This window comes from Dendrobates tinctorius, unplaced genomic scaffold (genome assembly GCF_039654945.1).
Source record: "Dendrobates tinctorius isolate UK_male_01 unplaced genomic scaffold, ASM3965494v1 ptg000075l, whole genome shotgun sequence".
In the NCBI taxonomy this organism is placed as follows: domain Eukaryota; kingdom Metazoa; phylum Chordata; class Amphibia; order Anura; family Dendrobatidae; genus Dendrobates; species Dendrobates tinctorius.
The window spans coordinates 43,492,774-43,516,872 of NW_027361743.1; the positions used below are offsets into that span (position 1 = coordinate 43,492,774).

At 43.2% G+C, this 24,099-nt stretch overlaps 1 protein-coding gene across 4 annotated transcripts in view; it reads right to left on the reverse strand.

The window, feature by feature from the left end:
• DCLK1 (doublecortin like kinase 1) overlaps positions 1-24,099 on the reverse strand; it is a 575,482-nt gene that overhangs the window by 445,532 nt on the left and 105,851 nt on the right. For all 4 annotated transcript variants that reach the window (XM_073583217.1, XM_073583216.1, XM_073583218.1 and 1 more), the window contains exon 3: positions 18,250-18,596. In XM_073583217.1, the coding sequence (XP_073439318.1) occupies positions 18,250-18,596 (347 nt within the window). The remainder of the gene's footprint in view (positions 1-18,249; positions 18,597-24,099) is intronic.

Here is a 24,099-nt window from a genome sequence, read left to right on the forward strand (position 1 = left end):
TGTGCGAGGCCGACTGCAGCGCAGATCCTGACATCGGAGCAGAGCTGCTGCCAGAATGAGCGTGGGAGCGAGTAGGAGAGGGGAGTATAGTGCTTTTACAAAATTAAAAAAACAGTACAAGGGATAATGTAAACCCAAGAAGATGCTGATCACTATGAGGTGTATAAAAAAGATAGAAATGCACACTAAATAGACCTCATATATGCGTAGAGGTACCCCAGCCCAAGATCAGACATAGGGAACAACAAGGACCTGATCAGCCAGACCATTAGGGGCTAGAAAGGGTCTAAGTGGACAGAGAATATCTCCATAACCACACCAAATGATAACCACACATACAAATCAGCACAATACAAAACCCATGAAAAGTGAAGTGGGGCAGGTAGAGCCAGAGACCCGACGCGTGTCGCCACTCTAGGTGGCTTCGTCAGGGGACAACACGCGTCGGGTTTTCTCTGTCCACTTAGACCCTTTCTAGCCCCTAATGGTCTGGCTGATCTGGTCCTTGTTGTTCCCTCTGCCTGATCTTGGGCTGGGGTACCTCAACGCATATATGAGGTCTATTTAGTGGACATTTCTATCTTTTTTGTACACCTCATAGTGATCAACATCTTCTTGGGTTTACATTATCCCTTGTACTGTTTTTTGTAATTATTGGGTTGGAATTGCATCATTTTTTCATTGTATTTGTATATTATTGGTGTTTCTGACTCATATGCTCTATATTACCTATGTGTGGGCTTACTAATTCTCCTATTGAGAATCCTGTTTACATGGACCTAGGGATATAGGAATCATTCTCGGTGAGGGTGATAGTTGGTAGCAGGTGGGTTGCTCTATTATGAGCACTGTATTATTTGTGTATGTGTCACATTTGTGACCATTTTTAATGTTTTTAAGAATTTTTGCTGTTTGCTGTGTTTAATAAAATTTGTATTATATATGCTATGTCCTATTCAGGGTGATCCCCTGCTCATGGCCTATTTCTTTCTCTCCTTTTTGTCAAACTTGTTGTAAGGACACCACTGATCATACAAGATAGGAAGGGACTCAATGGTTAAATGAGCGCAAGAAGATTTTTTGCCATATTGGAGTAACTGTATATTCGACCAATACGGGAAAAAACAAAGGGCTGTAAGCAGAAATCATAATGGGGATCCCAAATATTGGTGTTTTCCCAGCTTGATCAGATCAAGATCGCCAAGTGCTCATGTGTTCTGGCTTGCATTCTCTGTTGGAGGGGAATTTGAGGAATCGGCAAGCTGGTTCCCCCTTTCCTTGTTTAGGATCCCTGTGTAGGTTTATGTAATGTATCGGGAAGCTGAATGGGATAATTCTGAACTGGGACCCCATCTCTCATCAGCCATCTTCATGGCTCACATAAGCTCCCTCTGTAGGTCCCTTCAATGAGACATCTAACCATGTCCGGATCCTTCTCATCAACTATCTAAAGAGACGGATGAAACTTTATCACACAATAAAAGATTATATTGTGTGTCTTCTAATAATATCTCTCCTGCAACAATGTGACAGTTTACAAATGCTCAGAAATCACTGTGCTCTTATGTAAGTACGTCCATTGTAAAGGTTACAATAATTTTCCCACAAACAGCTGGATATAAAGAAACAGCAGCTGTAACTCTTATTGAGAAGATGCTTTATAGAGCGAGCAGAGATGGGCTTGATCTCAGAAACAGTCTGCAGGCAGGAATCACAGCAAATACCAGGGCGAGTCACAAATTATTATTATATGTGATAAAACAGTGCGGCCAACAGAAGTTTTATATATAATATAACTGGAGTGCGGAAATATTTTGACTCACCCTTATACCTTTGCCTAAAGTAGCATTTAAATATCTGCTGCTTTCATAGAAAGTTATCGTTTGAATCCAGATTCAAGAGTTGGGCGATACATGAGATAACATTAATAATGTTAGAAATAAATAACAGTAATAAATAATGTTATGCTCCAACAAGTCAAGTAATTATGGATATTTAGCCCATAATCACAGTTTTGTCAGGGTTGGCTTATCAGTATTTTAATTTGTCTTCTTTTTGCAAAATAAAATATAATTGCAAATGTAATGACCTAGCTCAAACAAATTTATCTTCTGCTATCACCATTCCCACTGCTATCTATCACCATTCCCACTGCTATCACTATTCCCAATGCTCCCACTGCTATCGCTGTTCCCACTGCTATCACTACTCCCACTGCTATCGCTGTTCCCACTGCTATCACTACTCCCACTGCTATCGTTGTTCCCACTATCACTACTCCCACTAATATCACTGCTGCCGTTGCTCCCACTGCTATCACTGCTCCTACTATCACTGATCCCATTGTTATCACTGTTCCCACTGATATCACTGCTCCCACTGCTATCGCTGTTCCCACTATCACTACTCCCACTGCTATCACTGCTCCCACTGCTATCACTGCTCCTACTATTGCTGATCCCACTGCTATCACTACTCCCACTGCTCCCACTGCTATCACTGCTCACACTACTATCACTGCTCACAATGCTATCACTGCTCACACTACTATCACTGCTCCCACTGCTATCCCTGCTCCCACTGCTATCACTGCTCACACTGCTATCACTGCTCTCACTGCTATCGCTGCTCTCACTGCTATCGCTGCTCCCACTGCTATCGCTGTTCCCACTGCTATCACTACTCCCACTGCTATCGTTGTTCCCACTATCACTTTCCCACTAATATCACTGCTCCCGTTGCTCCCACTGCTATCACTGCTCCTACTATCACTGATCCCATTGTTATCACTGTTCCCACTGATATCACTGCTCCCACTGCTATCGCTGTTACCACTAACACTACTCCCACTGCTATCACTGCTCCCACTGCTATCACTGCTCCTACTATTGCTGATCCCACTGCTATCACTACTCCCACTGCTCCCACTGCTATCACTGCTCACACTACTATCACTGCTCACAATGCTATCACTGCTCACACTACTCTCACTGCTCCCACTGCTATCCCTGCTCCCACTGCTATCACTGCTCACACTGCTATCACTGCTCTCACTGCTATCGCTGCTCTCACTGCTATCGCTGCTCCCACTGCTATCGCTGTTCCCACTGCTATCACTACTCCCACTGCTATCGTTGTTCCCACTATCACTTTCCCACTAATATCACTGCTCCCGTTGCTCCCACTGCTATCACTGCTCCTACTATCACTGATCCCATTGTTATCACTGTTCCCACTGATATCACTGCTCCCACTGCTATCGCTGTTACCACTAACACTACTCCCACTGCTATCACTGCTCCCACTGCTATCACTGCTCCTACTATTGCTGATCCCACTGCTATCACTACTCCCACTGCTCCCACTACTATCACTGCTCACAATGCTATCACTGCTCACACTACTATCACTGCTCCCACTGCTATCCCTGCTCCCACTGCTATCACTGCTCCCAATGCTATCACTGCTCACACTGCTATCACTGCTCCCATTGCTATCACTGCTCCCATTGCTATCACTGCTCACACTGCTATCACTGCTCCCAATGCTATCACTGCTCACACTGCTATCACTGCTCCCAATGCTATCACTGCTCACACTGCTATCACTGCTCCCAATGCTATCACTGCTCCCACTGCTATTGCTGCTCCCACTATCACTGCTCTCAATGCTATCACTGATCAAACTGCTCCCACTGCTATCACTGCTCCCACTGCTACCGCTACTCCCACTGCTATCTATCACTGCTCTCACTGCTATCTATCACTGCTATCACTGCTCTCACTGCTATCGCTGCTCCCACTGCTATCCCTGCTCCCACTGCTCTCACTGCTCGCACTGCTATCACTGCTTCCACTGCTATCTATCACTGCTATCACTGCTCTCACTGCTATCGCTGCTCCCACTGCTATCCCTGGTCCCACTGCTCTCACTGCTCTCACTGCTATCACTGCTCCGACTGCTATCACTGCTTCCATTGCTATCTATCACTGCTATCACTGCTCTCACTGCTATCGCTGCTCCCACTGCTATCCCTGCTCCCACAGCTATCCCTGCTCCCACTGCTATCACTGCTTCCACTGCTATCTATCACTGCTATCACTGCTCTCACTGCTATCGCTGCTCCCACTGCTATCCCTGCTCCCACTGCTATCACTGCTCTCACTGCTATCACTGCTCCCACTGCTATCACTGCTTCCACTGCTATCTATCACTGCTATCACTGCTCTCACTGCTATCGCTGCTCCCACTGCTATCCCTGCTCCCACAGCTATCCCTGCTCCCACTGCTATCACTGCTCCCACTGCTATCACTGCTATCTATCACTGCTATCACTGCTCTCACTGCTATCCCTGCTCCCACTGCTATCACTGCTCTCACTGCTATCCCTGCTCCCACTGCTATCACTGCTTCCACTGCTATCTATCACTGCTATCACTGCTCTCACTGCTATCGCTGCTCCCACTGCTATCCCTGCTTCCACTGCTATCACTGCTCTCACTGCTATCCCTGCTCCCACTGCTATCACTGCTTCCACTGCTATCTATCACTGCTATCACTGCTCTCACTGCTATCGCTGCTCCCACTGCTATCCCTGCTCCCACTGCTATCCCTGCTCTCACTGCTATCACTGCTCTCACTGCTATCGCTGCTCCCACTGCTATCCCTGCTCCCACTGCTATCACTGCTCTCACTGCTATCCCTGCTCCCACTGCTATCACTGCTTCCACTGCTATCTATCACTGCTGTCACTGCTGTCACTGCTCTCACTGCTCCCACTGCTATTACTGCTCCCACCCCCTGAGAAATAAGCCATGTCTTTGTTTTCTCCAGGTTTCTTTTGGTTCACCAGTTTTTGGTGTGTAGGACAAACATGTGAAGGGAGGATACAGTAGGTCTGTCCCGTGGAGATCTCACTGTGTAGTTTTCGCAGTCTCACTGCTCATGATATGCATGCAGCAAATTCAGCATTTGACCACTCAGCTGATCGACAGCTACAGCTGAACACGCACTGAAGATATCTGGATCTAGCAATGATAAAATGAAAGAGTTTGGAGAAGGAGTTACTCAGAAATAAACAACATAGTTGTTACACACCGGTCCCAGGTATCCGGTACTCTGCTCTCTTCTCCTGGGTCCGCTGCTCTCTTTTTTGGCTTCACTTTGCGTTTTGCAGCTTGCCCGGTGTGGATCAATTACATCAGCTCCCTAGAACTATTTAATGAGGTTCCACTACTTTTACATTGATGACCTATCCTTAGGATAGGTCATCAATGTCTGATCAGCCGGGGTCCAACACCCGGCACTCCGTCAATCAGCTGTTATCAGTGTCATCTGCGGCTGCCACCGGCCGGCCAGAAATACTTACCTGCCGAACTACTCCGTCTACTTGTAGTGGCCAGGGCCTGGTACTTCACATCTGCTTCTTCCAATTCAAAGCAATGGGAGGGGGATGTGTAGTACCCTGTGGCAGATACTAAAAATAGACAGATCAGCTCGGCAAGTAAGTACTTCAGGCCATCACCAATAACAGCTGATCGGCGAGGGTGTTGAACCCGGCCAATCTGACATTAATGACCTATTCTATAGATAGGTCATCAATGTAAAAGTAGGCCCATTGACCACACCTGTGTCTTGGGATTGAGTCTCTAGACCTCTCTGCGTGGTGTGCTCCACCTTTTGTGCATAATGTGCTTCAAGTTGTTTCCACCCCATTGGGTTCCACTTTATCCGTCCTGCTGTACCGGAGTGTGCCAAGTCATTGCTTACCACGTGCCCATGTATGCACCAGAACCTGAAGCTTAGAGGATCCACCTCAACAAGTGAGCCTAACAGTAGTTTCTCAATTTGAAAGTGAGCAAATGCTGGAGGATGCCCACTATGCTTACTCCATAGTGTTAGAAAAATCAGAGGAGAAACGCATAGACATGAAAAGTTTATGCTGCCATGATATGTTATGTTTTCTATAGCTAGCAATGCACAAGGATTTTTGCAAAGAAGTCAGATTTTGGGATAACCCATTTAAAGCACTTATGTCATATAATTTCACAATGGAAACTGCATCCACTAGTAAATAGATTTCTTAGACCTGAGAAAGCTGGTGTGCTTTCTTATAAAATCCATGTCAGAATAGGTGTCTAATACTGATATTAAATGATCATGTTATGAATCCAGTTAAAATATGAAAGAGCTCATAGGAGCTGCCCCATCAGGGTAGGTGTGGCAATTGAGGTTATTTTATAAGAAATAATTTTATAGCCTTTCTGACTGTTACTTGGGTCCCTACCCGGATATGTTCCAGCGACATCTGCTCCTGTTACCTGGCATTGCTAGTTATTGTGCTTGGTTATTCGCTGTACTCTTGTCTTCTATTGGGCTCATCCTGTTTCTGACCCAACTACTGACCTTGGCTACATCTGTTTCAGCAATTCCTCCTGATCTAAACTTAACTTGTATGACTTTGATTTTCACTGACCCCCTGATATCCAACCCTGGATATTCCTCTGACCATGGTTTTGCCTTCTGGTCTAGTCATGGTTCTGTCCTTTCTCTTAGTGGCCTGGCTAGTTTGACTATCCTTACCTCAGGCTCACTCCTCTGCCTAGCAGCTACTCTGTGGACACAACCCAAGGGCCCCATTCTAAGTCCAAAGTCCAAAAAAATTACACAAGACTGCACTAAATTTATCAGTTATCTTGCCAGGTTAGGCATTTTGCTCTCCCTTACATCACTTCTTGGCTTACACTATATTATTATTTTCTGACAAAATAATGGCATGCATCATTGATAATTTTGGTGCATTTCATGACTCCAAGTCTCTGTGCTGCCTTTTCTAGATCCTTTTGAAAACTGTCTACTGAGCCGTGAAAAGTGTCTAAGCTGCATAACATGTTTGACACATACACCTCTGGCAAAAATTAAGAGGCCACTGCACAGTTTTATAAAAATCAGCTTCTCTACATGTCTGACAGCCATTCCATTCCAGTGTCAGTTGAATTCCAACCAGAGGACACCTCATTCTACTTAATGTGCTTCTGATTAGGTGATTACCTGAACCAAATCTTATTTAACAAAGAAAAGTATAAAAAACCCTGCTGTGGTGTCACAATCCTTTTGAAAAAGGACAAGCTGTTTGGCAAAACAAGTGCTACTAATATCCCAAAAGTAATAGGAATGAAAAAATAACCTTTAACCATGCCAAAGGAGTTGAAAAGAAAAGTCTTGAGTGAGGAAAAGAAGGGCTCAATTCTGGCTTTACTAGCAGAGGGATACAGTGAGCGTCATGTTGCCTCCATCCTTAAAATTTCTAAGACGGCAATCGATTACAACAAGGTCAAGCAGCAGACATTGGGGACAACAGAGCTACAGACCGGCATCTTATTCGAATGTCACTCAGCAACCGCAGGATGACATCAAGTGACCTACAAAAGGAATTTTAAATGGCAGTTGGGGTGCTGCTAAACACAGCCGATGCCGACTTTAAATGACTGGGGAATGAATGGGAGCAGCCGGCGCATGCTCAGTAACTAGCGGTGACGTCACTGCTCATCACCGAGTCTGGCTCTGCCCCATTCATTCCCCAGTCAGTTACAGTCAGGAGCGGCTGTGTTAGCAGCGCTCCGACTGTAAATGTATTAACCCCCGAGATGGATTTATGACGTGGGATGTGACTGAGCACCGGACAGGTAATGTATATTGTTGAATATTTCCAAGGAGAAAGGAAGACCGCACTCCTGAAGCTGATGAAATATCGCTGGGTTTATTAGTACATGTTATACATGTCGGCCGGGGGAGTGATAACAGGAGGGGGAAAACAGCTGACAACGGCCGTTTCGCGCTACCAAAGCGCTTCAACGTTGAAGCGCTTTGGTAGCGCAAAACGGCCATTGTCAGCTGTTTTCTCCCCTCCTGTTATCATTCCCCGGCCGACATGTATAACATGTACTAATAAATCCAGCGATATTTCATCAGCTTCAGGAGTGCGGTCTTCCTTTCTCCTTGGAAATATTCTACGTTGTGGATCTCAAAACCAGCACCCGCAGCTGCCAGAATTGAGTGCTCCAGATACCACACACCACTAGAAGTCATATGGTAACAGCGGTGCTGTCCGCGTTTTCTTCTTTTTTGATAATGTATATTGTTGGTTTATTATTTTCAACTTTTTTTCAGAAGATCGATGTCTTCGCAAAGGAATTAGCAGTGTAATAAAGATTATAAAAATCTGTGTGTTGTATTCTTTCATTAAAATAATTTATTCTTATTGTGTGAGTGTGTTTATTTAACCCTTTATTTACTGTAGGACACCTCTCCATTGATAATCTGGGCTTAATGTCACCTTATAATAGAAAGGTGGCATTAACCCCTTTATTACCCCACTTGCCACCGCTACAGGGCAAGTGGGAAGAACCAGACAAAGCTCCAGAATAGGCGCATCTAATAGATGCGCCCTTTTCCGGGCAGCTGGGGGCTGCTGTTTTTAGGCTGGGGGGGCCAAAATCAATGGCCCCTTACAAGCCTGAGAATATCAGCCCTCAGCTGTCGGCTTTAGTCAGGTTGGTTGTCAAAAATAGGGGGGACCCACGTCGTTTTTTTAAATTATTTATTTAAATAATTTAAAAAAAACAGTGTGGGGACCCCGCTATTCTTCACAACCAACCTGGCTGTAGCTGACAGCTGAGGGATGCAGCCCCCTGCTGTAAGTTTCATCTGGTTGGTTCATAAAATGAGGGGGACCCCACGTCAGGTTTTCATTCATTCTTCTCTCCTGCCGGCAGAGCAGGAGAGAAGAATCACAGCCGCGGTCAGCACCAGCTGCCGGGAACAGCGCTTACTGTAGCCCCTTCTTACCGGCGCTGTCCGTGTGGTCCTGATGCGACACACGTGCAGCACATGGTTGCCACACGGAGGTACCACGTGTCCACATGGACACAGATAGCTCCGGTACCGGTTATTCCGGTACTGGAATTATCTGGATGTGTGAGACTGCCCTAAAGAGAAAAATCAGACAAATTGAAAATTTTGCAGTGGTTTCTTAATTTTTGCCAGAGCTGTATATTCCAGTTTATTACTTCCATGTGTCAGGTTTGCTCAAAATTGTGCTTTAAACCTCTGTATTGTAGCACATATAATTATGCTACCTATATTTCGGTCTATGGCAAAGCTTGGTCAATGCTTCACCTTTTAATCTTATGGGTCTGGATTAGTGCTGTGCGAACATGCTCGGATAAGGTGTTATCTCAGCATGCTCGGGTGCTAACCGAGTGTTTTCGGTGTGCTTGGCTTGAATACCATGTTCGAATCCCCGTGGCTGCATGTCTTGTGGCTGTTCGACAGCTGCAACACATGCATGGATTATTTTGTTTGTTAGATAATCCCTGCATGTGTTGCGGCTGTCAAACAGCCACAAGACATGTAGCTGCGGCGTTTCAAACATAGTATTTGAGCACGCTGAAGATACTTGGTTAGCACCTGAGCATGCTCAGATAACACCTTTTCCCAGCACATTTGCTCATCACTGGTCTGGATATAATTTATCGGAGTATAATGGTGATTTCTATAAACATCATCATGTTGTGGTTATATAAATGGGGCAAATTTATCAAACTTGTCTAAAACAAAAACTGTGTTTGCTGTCCACGGAAACCAATCACAGTTCAGCTTTCTTTTTTTTTTTTTTTAGCCCTTTCAAGTCCTAGCGATTTTTTTTTTATCATTGCTCTTTAATTATTTGTCCTTCCTCTTCTTTTTTTAGTTTGATGTAGTCATATGCAAGACTATCTTTGAATGACATCACTCAATGAGAAATGGTAAAAAAAAAAAATTCCAATTGGGATGAAACGGTGAAAAATAATTGCAATTCTGCCATGATTTTAGCTTTATTTTTAAAATGACCTGGCAATATGATTCACCATGTCAGTACGATTATGACAATAGCAAACTTATAAGATTTTTGGTTTATATTTTAGTGGTTAAGAAACCTCAGAACCTTGTAAAAAAAAAAAAAGATTTTGTGTTTTTATTTCATAGTTCTTTTACGGAACTTTGATCTGAAAAAATTGATACTATAGTGTTTTGAAAAAAGTACTCATACCCTGTGAACTTTGTTTTTCACATTACACCCACAAACATAAATGTATTTTTTGGGGATTTTATGCAACATACCAAAACGAAGTAGAAGGTATTTGTGAAGTGAAAAGGAAAAGACACGTGTTTTAAAAAATATATAAATCTAATCCCATCCCTTGAAGATTGTGAGCCCTCGCGGGCAGGGTCCTCTCTCCTCCTGTACCAGTTATGACTTGTATTGTTTAAGATTATTGTACTTGTTTTTATGTATACCCCCCTCACATGTAAAGCGCCATGGAATAAATGGCGCTATAACAATAAATAATAATAATAATAATAATAATAATAAATCTGAAAAATTGTGATGTGCATTTCTATTCAGCCCCCCTGAGTCAATACTTTGTAGGACCACCTTTCACTGCAATTACTTCTGCAAGACTTTTGGGGTCTGTCTCTACAGCTTTGCACATCTAGAGGCTGAATTTTTTAAGCGTGCACATACCCTAAGGCTCTGTTCACATGTTCGTCTTAAGAACAGAGAAACGCAAAAAGTGATCTCTAGCCCCAGTTACCAAACGCAAGCAGGGGGGCCCTATTGATTACAATGAGGTCCGTCTGGGTTCCCATTTTTTTTTTTTTAGACCAGAAATAGAAAAAAAATTTGCAGGAAGAAAAAATGGACAAATGGACCCCGTGATAATCAATGAGGCCACTCTGTTTATTCCGTTTGCCTTTCTCTAAGACGGAACAGACAACATGGAGTTTCCAGTAACCGCACAGCGCCGACAGTGTACAGTGTCTCCATGATAAAATACAAATCTGATGTCTTACGGATTGTCTTCCTTTGTGACAGGCGTTGTGTCGCTGATCAGGAACATGTAATCACATTAGGAGCAGACACTGGGCTGTTTATGCTTTCATCCTCTTTATTATTCTTATTAATCGGCTAATCTCCCGCTAATGGAGAGCTGAAAAAAGCATTCTAGTCTATGAATGAGCCACAAGCCTCCATGAAAGGAGCTCAGGGCAAGCAGTGTCCATGGGCCTGACGGGACCGGAACTTGCTGTACATCGACAGTAACTATGGGCTCTGATAAGGTGTTATACGGGCATGCTCAGGTGCTAACCGAGTGACTTCGGCGTGCTCAAAAAATATGTGTGAGTTCAAGCGGCTTCAAGTTTCGGGACATATTTTTCAAGCACACTGAAGATACTAGGTTGGCATCCGAGCAGGATCGGATAACACCTTACCAGAGCACGCTCGCTCATCACTAATAACATTCTATGCCTCATTTGGTATTACAATATGGATGTAGTTACCGTATATACGGCTATGGTGCTAATAAAAATATGAATATCTTATAGCCTACATATTGTAGTATATTGTTTATATGCTTTGATATAATGTGGTCATTAGACCAACGGTGGAAAGTATGGCAAATATGAAATATGGTTGTTTGAATCTAAACACTATATTGCAATATACTATGGTGTAATATCATTAATGCTGAACTTCGATACTGAGACACAAAGCGTTTGCTCTGTGTCAATACCGTGAGACAAGGAATTGTTCTGTGGTCTTTGAAGCTCTGTGTTTCAATGATTCCTTATCCTGATTTGCACACAAGTGATATTTGCTTTGACTGAATACTTTCTCTTTACTATACCCTGCCAATTGGGGGGGTGGTTGATGGGAAGGAGCTTTCCAACTAATTCTATGTGGTGTATTACAATAGGAATAACAACTGTATAGATAATGAATATTTATGCTGCTTGAACAAGGAAGTCTTGTGCTCGGTAATAGTATGATTCTCGAAGACAAGAGAGACCAAAATGTTATGGTCTCATGTAGCAATGGTCATGCATGACATCAATAATCGAGGACCGATTGTGATACCCATGAGACATGTATGCGTGTGTGCCTGGGTTATGATAGGTATCCAGTTTTCAGAATAGGTGATTATGGAAGTCATGCTGCCCATATGTTACCATCTTAGAGCGTTATGCTATGAGCATGAAGAGTTAACTTTGTAATAAGCAACATATGTTGAACTTTGAACAGTTGACCAGAGGCAAACAGAGCCTGGGTTATAATCAGTAGCAAAACAACCCTGATGTATTGTGCTATTGTTAAGAGACATACTAATGGCAAACAAATCTCTGGTTGATGCAAACACACTAAGAGGCTATAACAAACAGACCTTGAAGTCTTGTGCAGATTCAAGATTCTGATGCAGACTAAACATACTGCACAGTTGTAATGTGGGAGTGTTGTGTATAAAAAGGTGGACCCGGTTCAGTGAGGGAGGGACATTTCCAGAAGGTATCGTGGGTGCATGGTTTCTGTGATGACAAGACCAGAGTATTTCCTTCTCGCTGACACTGTGGTCCCTCCAGTGGAGAAGTGATGTTACAATGCTTGGTAATGTATAGTATGGATGCTTATTTCTCTATGTACTATAATTCATAATAATTGTATGATTCACATGAAATTAACAAGACAGGGTAATGTTATATCTGCCATTCCATTAATTTGCTGTTTTATTATGTAAATTAATCATTGTATAATAAATTTGTGTTATATCCAAGTAGTAGCCTTCTTTAAAGCTGTATCTGAACCTTTATTGCTGAACAGTTGGCAATACAACGGCCTACTTACAATAAGGATCTACATCTGGTCAATATGTTCTGTAGCACTGTCAGCGTCAGTGTGTTGATGGTGTGCTGACGCTAAGGCACGATTCATTATATTTTGCACGCCGGCCTTGATGAATAGTCCCCTAGAGTTGGGCCTCATTCAGGCATCAGTTTTATCTCATGTAGAAGAAAATCGTACCGATTATTTGGTCAGAGTTTGATCCAAAAGTCATCTGTTTTTTCTCATACGTAAAGAAAAAAGTTTCTTTAGCTTCTCCTATGTGACAGTCCATGAAAATCGGTCTGTGCTTGGATGTCATCTGAGTGCAGTCTGTTTTTATTCATGGACCCATAGACTTGCATCGCAGATTTTGATCCGAACCTGAGTTGAAAATCAGACGTTTCTCTGCTCAGTCGACAAAAAAAGTCACGGACATGTCAATGGCCCCATAGTCTATGACAGGTGCGAGTACTATCTGCGAAAACCATGCATTACACATCAAGTTAAAGGGATCCTATCACCAGGTTTTCCCCATATAAAGTACGGTCAGCACCTGTAAGCCCTTGTATACAGCATTTTAAAATATTGTCTGTATGTTGCCATACTGCTCTGCAAGGTACAGAATACAGCTTTTATTATACTTACCTACTGTGAGGTCCGGTTCCATTGGTGTCTCTGGTCTTGATCTGGCGCCTCCTCTCTTCTAGCAATCGCCTTCCTCCTTCATGTGGATGACATGCCTACATCATCCGCACAGTGTCCCCCATCGCGCTCTTGGGCAGGCGCACTTCTCTGCGCCCAGCCGAGGAAAGAACAATGTACTCTAGTGAGCATGCACGGGGAAAGGCCAAAGAGCGCCGGCACATGCGCACTACAATACTTTGCTCTGCCCTCATCACGGCAGAGAGAAGTGCGCATGCGCAGGAGAGCGATGGAGGACACTGTGCGGAAGATGTAGGTGATGGCAATTCTTAAACGTTTTGCAGGATATTTTCGTTCAACCCCTTTGATTAAACCTGAGGGTGTGTGCACACGTTGCGGATTCTGCTGCGGACTCGCAGCGGATTTGGCCCTGCAGATCGGCAGCAGATTCTTCTGCGGTGTACAGTACCACTAAAGTCTATGACAAATGAAAAACGCTGTGCACATGCTGCGGATTTTCTGCGGATTTATATCCGCAGCATGTCAATTCTTTGTGCGGATTCTGCAGCGTTTTCACACCTGCTCCATTATAGGAATTCGCAGGTGTCAAAACGCAGGGGAAATCCACACAAAATCTGCAGTAAATCCGCAGGTAAAACGCAGGTCATTCGACCTGCGGATTTAGCCAAATCCGGGTGGAAAAATCTGCAGCGTAATCCGCAACGTGTGCAAATATACCCTGAAAGTCTCCACTTCTCAGTTGTTTAATTTTAAATAAAAAATAGTGAACTGCAGAGCTGAAATCACAAAGATTCCGGCACTGTCCAAATATTTCTGGACCTAATTGCATACTGCAAAAAAATCATAACTTTGCAAATGCCTTCTGCATTACCGTTGAGCCCCCACATCAAACATTTAGGGTGTGTGCACACGCTGCGGATTCTGCTGCGGATTTTTCCGCGCAGACTTTGCAAAATCTGCAGGTAGATACGCAGGTAAAAAGACCTGCGGTTTATCTGCGGATTAGCCTGCGGTTTTGTCTTGCAGTTTGACACCTGTACAATGGAGTAGGTGTAAAACCGCTGCGGATTCCGCACAAAGAAGTGACATGCTGCGGTTTTGAAACCGCAGTAAATCCGCGCGGAAAAATCTGCACTGTGTGCCCTGCGGTTTTTGTTTTCCATTGAAAATAATGGTACTTTACACCGCAGCAAAAACTGCTGCGGATGCGCAGGGCCAAAACCGCAGCGTGTGCACACACCCTTATGGTCTATCCTAAGGGAAGGCCATTATCATGGAATTCCAGGGAATCTCCACCATACCTCTTACATAAACTGATATAACATGGGAAACCCCATTATCCAGACATGATTGTTACTGCTCCTCAGGCGACATCTCTGGATTTATCACATCATCCCAACCCCTCGCGCCTCTACTGCCAGGCCGCTACCTTCTCGTATACATTCTGCTTCTCGTCTGAACTGTGGCTTGTGCTCGTTTCCGATACTATGTAAATAAGTAATCACTGAATCATTACTTCTGCACAAAGCTCATCAAATATACATGTTTTATGCTAATGCACGAGATGTGGCTGCAGCCACCACTGAAAAGCATAATGCCCCGACCCCATAATAACATCACAGTCAGACGTCCATTGCAGCCATTTCATAGTATTGCAAGAATGTCAACATTGTTTTTTTGGAACTCCATTATTTCCCATATATAAAATATAGGATTTTTACTTTTTTTTAAGTACAATCATCAAATTCATCTTACCAGCAGGAGTGGAAGCCAAGAAACACATTCTGAGTAAATTAGTGAACGAAAGTAAATTAACGCAAACCACTTGGCACAGCAGGACGTTAGAGCTTGCATTTTGTTGTTAAAGGGGTATTCCCGTCTTAAAGATCCTGTCCCAATATGTAGTAGCAGTAATAATAATAAGATTGGCAAATTCCTCTAATTAGAACTGTAGTATAGTTCTTCTGATGTCACTTACCCCATGTGCAGGGCATTGCAGTAGCTTAGGTATCCATGGTTACAGACATTAACAGCTAACTAACTGACACTATATGAGTGGGGGTAACCATGGATAAGTAAGCTACTGCAATGCCCTGCACATGGGGTAAGTGACAGCTAATTAGAAGAACTATATAACAGTTTATACTAAGTTTTTGTATGCATTTACACTGTGAAAAAATGTATTTAAACAGATACAATTGTATTTACATAGAATGTAATGGGAAAATTGTATCAGTATGACATACGTTTGTGAACATATTTTGACCCGTTTTGTTTTTTTACAGTCTGTTGCACTTTTTCAACCTTTGAAATGACTGATTAGTTTTTATAACATTGAAGTCTATGGAAGACATATGCAAATGGTGAGAGAAATGGAAAGGGAGAAGATACAGATTAGATATTAGAAGAAACTTTTTGATAGTGAGGGTGATCAATGAGTGGAACAGGCTGCCACAAGAGATGGTGAGTTCTCCTTCAATGGAAGTCTTCATAAAGGAGCTGGACAGACATCTGTCTGAGATGGTTTATTGAATCCTGCATTGAGCAGGGGGTTGGACACGAAGACCCTGGAGGTCCCTTCCAACTCTAACATTCCATCATTCTATGAAATGTACTGTCAAATGTTTGCACCCGTTTTATCACATTTTTAGCCCCAAAAAACAGGTCACATGATCTCCCATGATCTCCTGACACCCTTCCAATGTCTATTAAAAAACATGTGGGGGGGTTTTAACGGATGCAAAAAATAATGTTAGAAAACATATACATTTGCTTAAAAATAAATCAATTTTCATCAATTTCGCAACAGATCAGTTTTTTTTTGTTTGCAATATAAAAATGTGAAACTTTCAAAAGTTAGAAAATTGTGGTGTGACACAGGCCTGAACCTGCCGAATATCTGACGTGTATGGCGGCCTCCTGACTCTTCCTCAACAGGTGATGCCAGATGAGACAAAATTTGGGCACTCGAAATTTCAAAGACATGGGTGAAAAGAGGAGTCTGCCAATGGCTTACTTTTCTCTCTCTGTTGAACACATGAACTCTCAGCTGAGATCATATATGGTTATATGGTATATATATGGTTTGTCCAGCTCCAATCTACATCGTAAAATTAAAAAACTTCCAGACAGGGGCTGTTTCTCTGATCGCTGCCCTGTGGGAGAACATGCAATTCCCATGTCCTTGTTTGGATTTGAACTCTGGGCTGCACAGTAACAAAGCTAATCACTCAGCTACCGTGCTGCGTGTTTTGGAATGAAATTTATTAAGGCTTTTGCTACCCCAAAAACCTCCAGCAACCTCTGGCCACATCATCTACTCAAACTATTACTGATACATCTGACCAGTTTCAGCCCAATCACACCAATATCAGTTTTGATTGGTCTGTGTAATTAGCCAGTTGATTTGTGTGAAATCTTCCTCATTTGCCAGTGAACTGGCCTGTTGTGCATAGCAATCAGTCTGCCGATCACTATGATTACCAAAAGTGGCCCACTGGGCGCACGCATTCCATGCCCGGCTCCAGGCCAGTGAGCCGGGCTTCTTACCCATTTAAAGTTTTAGAATAAGTTGAGATCGTTTCGGCCCCAAGACTATGATTGTAGTGCGTAAAAAGCATCGGAAAGATAACTGAACGGTAAGACTATTAAAGGGCAGAGAAAGGTTTCAGTGTAGCAGGATCATAACAGAAATTAAAAAAGGGAATTGGTTGTAGCCTTACAAAATATCTGTGTGGAAACGGCTAAGTGCAATGACATAAACAATAAAGATTGATTGGATCAGTCCAAAATCTGTGAGAAAACCAGAGTTTATCAACAAAACGGAGTGTCCCTCTGTAAAGTCGGCAATACTCACTACATGGCTGTCGACCAAACTATGCTTTAGCCGATAGTACGGCCGACAGTCATCTCAGCTGCCTCACTCATCCACAGTAGCGCTCGCTCAGCTGAGTGCTCCTGTGTTCTCTATGAGAAAGTCGCTGATTGACATGTCTGCCGGCGTTTAATCTCAAAGACAACAATGCTATCGGCAGTCCAAAATCAGACATGCCTGATCGACGTCTCTGCCGACCATGAGTTGGTTAGCGCCCCCATACAGATTACACCGTTGCTATCTGTAGGTCCAGCTGACTTATGTCTCTAGAAGCCCTCTGTGAGGGCGAGCCAATCTAGTGAACCCAATCTATTCATTCCTTAACGTGGCCAATAATTTGAATGGCCACCGACATATAATCAGGGCTTTGAAGTCAGAGTCGCTGTCCATTTTGGTGGAGTCAGAGTTGGTACAAAATGGACTGACTCCGACTCCTAAAATATATAATGCATTGGATTCAGTAGTTCAGTGCAGGATGTGCTGTAAATGTTTTCATAAGAATTTGGGAACGTTCTGAAATGTCCTATAAATGTCTGTTCTGTTCCTGATCTAAGGATCTCGGCTTTTAGTGGAGATGAATCTGTGCTGCACTTTATGCACATGCTCAGTAGTGACCAGTGCTGTGGAGTCGGAGTCAGGGAAATCGAGGAGTCGGAGGTTTGGCTTACCGAATCCACAGCCTTGCACATAATGATACATATTTCCCACTGCCCGGCACATGTCTAGCAATGGTGATAAAAGTTTTACTTTACGGGGCTCAATATGTAAATCTTGGAGCAAACTTATTTCTACACATAGCTTGTCTTCATGGGACAACTCCTCTGATTCTAACAAAGGATCAACATTTTGACCAACCTGGACTTTTATTAATTTTATACCAAACATCACCCCATCGCACCTCCAGATAAATCCCAGTTCTTCTATCAGTAGGGAGTGAGAACTCTATAGCCAGACAAGCACATAAGCATACCAGACAGTGACTTGGGTAATTGTCTATCAACAATCTTACCTGCTTTCCATCCAGTGTATAGAGACGCTTCACCACCCCAGAATCCAGTTTTATGGCGTCAGTTATATCAGTGAGAACTTGCTCGAATGAATGGGCTGTTTTCTTGTTGAGGAGAATCCGGACGGCTTTGCGAGGCTTCACACCACTCCTGATGATTGTGACAAGCTTGGGCCTTATGAAATCTTTGTTCTCTCTACTCTCCGAGGTGCTCGGCTTAGGGGTAGCCAGAGGTTGCACCGAGCGAGGGCTACCACTTGTCTTCACATTCACAGACCAGTTGGGGTTTACATTCTTTGTGTACTCCAGTTTTTTAAATGGTTCGATAGATCCACAAACATAACTTTCACCTTAAAGAAAAGTGAAAAATAAAATTGTTTTAGTGCAGCAGACCAAAACAAAAGAGTCTCTTCTTTCCTAGAACCAAACCTACTTTTGTCCGTGGGATGTGTTTGGTTTGCAGCGCAGCACCAGTAAGGTCAGGTTCATGTCATCTCTATGCCCCCCCATTCAGGACCATGTCTGGGAAAATGGAAGAGCTATTGACTTCAAACTTGGTCCAAAATAACAAATTGGTGGTGTCCATCATTGTAGCCAGACACCATAGTATAGTCGCCTGGGGGGCGACAAGTCCTAGTATGCTTGCAAAGGGAATTTGTCACCAGGTGTTCCCTGTATAATCCATTGCCACCCATTCTTGGCACTGTCCCTACAACTACTGTGTATAAACCCATGTTCTTCGTCATCCACATGGCCTGTCTGGCGCAGGAAGTTGCTCTGCTAGATCACAACTGTGCAGGCAAGAGTTTTGTACGAGCTTTGTGGATGAAGTAGGAGATGTCATACACATCAATCAAAGGCTGAGGAGCAGTGACTGTGGGCACACAGAGGCACCGAGCACTGTCTGGCTACACACATTGGCATGCCGTGTGGGACAAGTATAAAAGACATTATGGGAGGTATGTAGTGCAAATGGGTTTATAAAAAGATGGCTAAGGGGTGGTGGCAACGCATGATATATGGAAAACCTGGTGACAGGTTCTCTTTAAATGTACTCATAGCAGTAGTGATGAGCAAACAAGGATAAGGTGTTATGGTGCATGCTCGTGTGCTAACCAACTGACTTCAGCGTGCTCAAATAATATGCTCGAGTTCCCGCAGCTGCATGTCTCACAGCTGTTTGACAGATGCAACACATGCAGGGATTTCCTTTTTGTTAGGCGATCCCTGCATGTGCTGTGGCTGTCTATCAGCACATCGAATACACTCGGTTAGCACTCGAGCATGTCCAGATAACACCTTATCCCAGCACGTTCGCTCATAACTAGAAGGCAGCATCTTAACTGTGTTCATAAATCAAGTCGGAGTTTTCACTTGTCTTACTACTCCTTACATTCTAGAGTTTAGAATGTAGAACCAGGATCCTTCTTTCCTCACTTGCCTGATAATCACCATCACTTTATAGGACTCTGAACAAAGCCATACTCCCATTAAAGACAATTTATGATCAGTTGCAGGCAGATTTTTTTACAGTACAACCATGTCTGCACTAAAACAGCTGTGTCTAGTGTACCAAGCATGAAGACAGCTTTCTGCAGGATAAGATTGGCATTAATTACTTTACAAGACGGAGATTTAAATCCACCTGTTATAATGGAAACTTAGACCAATGGCAGCATATAACAAAAATAAAACTTCAAAAGACTTTGCAAGGATTTAACTATGAGATGAGTGACATCTACTGTAACATGTATCTGTAATAATGGGCTCAGCTGTTTGGTACTATAGGGTTGGAAGAGTGTCCATTTGGGATACTTGGACAGGATTCTCTTTCTTAAAAAAGCTTGCCATATTATTAAATACCCCCCAAAAATGTCAATGAAGTCACTCACAATTTGTTTTGACTATGATTACCATACATTTTAGTAGGAAAAAACAAAACTTCATTTGTCTAAAGTCTCTGGGAGATCAGCATTATGAAATGTGCATATACAAACTAGATTAAAAAATCACTCTACTACTTGCATATAGGTGCAGAATGTGTTAGGGACACAGACACTACAAAAACCTGCACTAAATATACGGAATATGCGAGTGACTTGCCCACACTGACCTCCAAAAACCAGACATGTTGAAGATCAGGTAGGTGTAAGGATAGAATATGGACATTGGAGGATAGCCTTTAAAATGCAGACGGCGTAGTTGTTCAAACAAAGCCTTGAAGGCCCCTTGTCACAGGTGAGGGCACACCACTATACACAGGAAAACATGATCACCAACACCTAATGAGTTTGGTATCATATCAGAAGGGCTGTACAATCCCAAAAATTAAAGGGAACTTGTTATGTAAAAAAAAATTAACCTGCAGATATGGGGTTACCCTGCAGGTTAATAACGATCTGAAGCTGCCTGGCGCCAGCACTGAGAGCCCCTCTGTCGGAAGGAAATTACCATAACTTTATTCCTCTCGGGAGCCTTGGGCTTTCAGTCATAAAGATGCAGCTTCAGTAACCGTTCAGTGTAACTGCAGCTGTAACTGCCCGTCAGCCCTGACTGACAGCTCGCTCAGCATTAGAGCCAACAGTCGATCAGGGCTGGGGTCGGTTATAGCCATCACTCACTATGTACTGACCAGTGACTGAAGCCAAGTCGGCCCACCCCTAAGACTGAAAGCCGGGAGGAATAAAGTTAATTTCCTCACGGCAGTGGGACTCTCAGTGTGGCGGTTGCATGGCTTCAGAACGCTATTAACTTGCTTATTAACCTCATATCTTTTTTTACATGACTGGTTCACTTTAGCTAGGATTTTATGTATCCAGACGCAGCTGGACTCATAAAATGCTCATTTTAAAGAAGAAATCTAATGATGTGTAAATTCATTAAAATATTTACCAACTGCCGTAGTCTTTGTTTTCCAGGGCCGTTCTGCCCTGCTGTGGGTGACGGTGCTACTTCTATCAATGTAGAGAACAGAACGAGGCGCCATAGACTTACTCTGAGAAAGCGTCTTCCCGTTCACACGTAAACCCCTGTGTGAGACAATTAGTCTATCTCCAGCGTATGTGGGGCAGAAGATGACCAGAGCTGCTCTGGAAAGAGCAGAAGATGGCAATCAAAAGTATTTTAATGCACTTACAAATAATTTCTGGAATGCTTAGGAGGGATCACGAAATAATAATTTTGTTCAGACATCTTCTTTAATATTAGACTGTGAAGATTTCACAAAGGATTATACATTCTGACATTGACCTTCATAAGTAGCATACCAGCCTCATCAGGTCTAAGTAATCTATTTAATAATTTTTTTTTCAGCTTATATTGTGACATCTGGTGACAGATCCCCGTTAACGGGTTGTATGTAATGTGTAGGGTTTGGTGTTCTGCTGTGATATTTATCTACTTACTAAACAAAAATCCCACGATAGTAAGGGAAAAGGTCCAAACCTGGCCATACACTTTCAATAACTGTTGGTCAAATTGTTGACAGCTATTCCTTCAGATACCCTTATATACAAGCACATTCAGTATAGGCAATTGCCTGTGGTGATGATTTATCGCCGGCATTCAAATTCAACATGTCCAAACCTTCTTTCCTCTAATATCTTATGTCAGGGCTAAATGGAGAAGTCCCCATACACAATAGATGGTTGGCAGGATACCAAAATTATTAAGTAAGTCAACATTATTCTATTGTCCGTGTAAGGGGATGGAAGAATGTTACTGTTTTCCCTTTCCTTCTCAGGTGTTCACGGTACCGCATGTTTTAATGTAATGTAAATTCTGCGTATATTTATTGATATAATATGGCATTGCTACATGAGTTTATGTATTACCACTCAAATGAAGGGTATTGCTACACCTAACGGTGTATTACCTTAAAAGTTAAATCAATAGTGTATATATATGTTCTGCTATGTTTTTATGTATATTGTGTTATATCTTGTTGTTGCTATGTTCACAGGTTGTGCACCGTGGTTTATAGGGAGAGCGTAGTACCTTCATTTGGCCACAAGATGCTGGGCATTTCAGTACATACAGATCTTAGATTAATACATAAGTCAGGGCATGTTTAAAGTAGGAGGGGTTGCCGGGTGGTAAGCTGCAAGTCTTAGAAAATTTTTAGGAAGTTAGTTCAGATGGGGCCTGGGTGCCCTAGGGTCCACATGGGCTATAAGCCCAGGACACTGCAGCAGCCTCACAACGTTTTTAAGCGAGAAGCCCAGCCTTCCACAGCACAGCACACTACAGCAGTGGACAAGTACAGCCAGGAGCCAGAAGTGTTATGAGAATGTGGCAACACATTACTTGGGCACAAACCCTTAGGCCTGGGGCGGAACAACCAAGGCAACCCACAGAAGCAGTGAGTACAGACAGAGACAAAGCGGGGCCAGCACAATGGACAGAACACCAGAGCGGGTCACTCTCACATGGGCTACTGACATTGGATACTAATGATCTTGAGTCTGGGGCGAAACAGACCGAGGGATACACATACATAGCAGAGTTTCACCGAGAGAAAGTAGAGAAACCGTCAGGGACGGTCCAACCAGGGTCCATGCTTTGTAGCCGAGAGAGAAGCCCAGGAAAGTGAAGGAACCTTGCATTATGGAACCTGTTGTACATGCTGTGGAAACTTTGGAAGTGCTGTGTAATAAGACAAGTAAAGAAGTTCTTGTTAAAGTTGTGAATGTCTGTATCTCAATTAATCGGGAATAACTCAGGAACGGTCTCCTGTTGCATAGGAAGGAGACCCAGAAGGAGCGACACCAGGAGACACAGGTATGCCGACGAGCGACTTTTCTGTGAGGGGAGGCCAGGACACCAGAGCCCTGGTGTCCTCGGCTACAACTATGGTCCTGGCTCTCCCTTACATCCGCACCCTTCAAGTCTATAGCAGAAGGAAACAATAAAAGTCGGCAATGCTTCTTCTGACAAGCTGGTGGTCTCAGAGGTTGGAATCAGAATGATTTATTATGGCTTTAAAATGTGTCCATAAAAATATTGTCTGTCTGTGATTTTTCGATAAACTGTCCAGAAAAATAAAAAGTCAAGTTGGGCACCCCAGGCTGCAGCCATACCTATATGACACGATCTGTGGTTTTGCCGTTCCTGTTTGACAAACGACATCTGCCTTAAACCTTCTTATGATATAACTCATTCATATCCTCAGCATTATAGGTCATTATAACCTGCTCATGTTTTCATCTTCACAGCCCTGTACAGAAGCTCAGTCATTTTCCAGTTATTTAAGCACAAACTACGGCTGCAAGCTAATTTATACTGGGCTAAAATGCAAAAGAAGACAGACGAGATCTGGAGGATTTCCAGTTTACTGCACAATCTCAGCATCAGGCACTTTTAAGGGGAAAAACTGGCACAATCGTTACTAACAGCTCCTGATTCAGAAAAGCAAGGACAAGGGAAGCAAATTGTGGCCATGGTATTGCCTGTGCAGCCCCAAATCTGATATTTAATCTCCAGACTGGCATGGTTTTAGTTACACTAAAAATGGAACCTGGTCATTACCATGTGGAAATGAGAATGGACCAGAGGAAGCATCCAAACGGCCAGGCAGCGACAACTCGGCTCCTGGTGGCATATATCTGGAGAACAAGGGTGTGAAAATTTGCATTATGGCTGCAATTCATCACTGCTGATTTTCCACTTTTCTGAAGTCATTTGCTCCTTTTTATTTTCTTTTGTATTTGCCCTTTATTCTTTATACATCTGAGCTTTTGCTACCCCATCAGAGTGCATCATTATACAGGGACAGAGACCCAGATTCTAGGAATGTATAATTTACTGGGTTGATGGTTGCAGTTTTCTGCTGCAGATCTAGCAGTTCTCTGAATG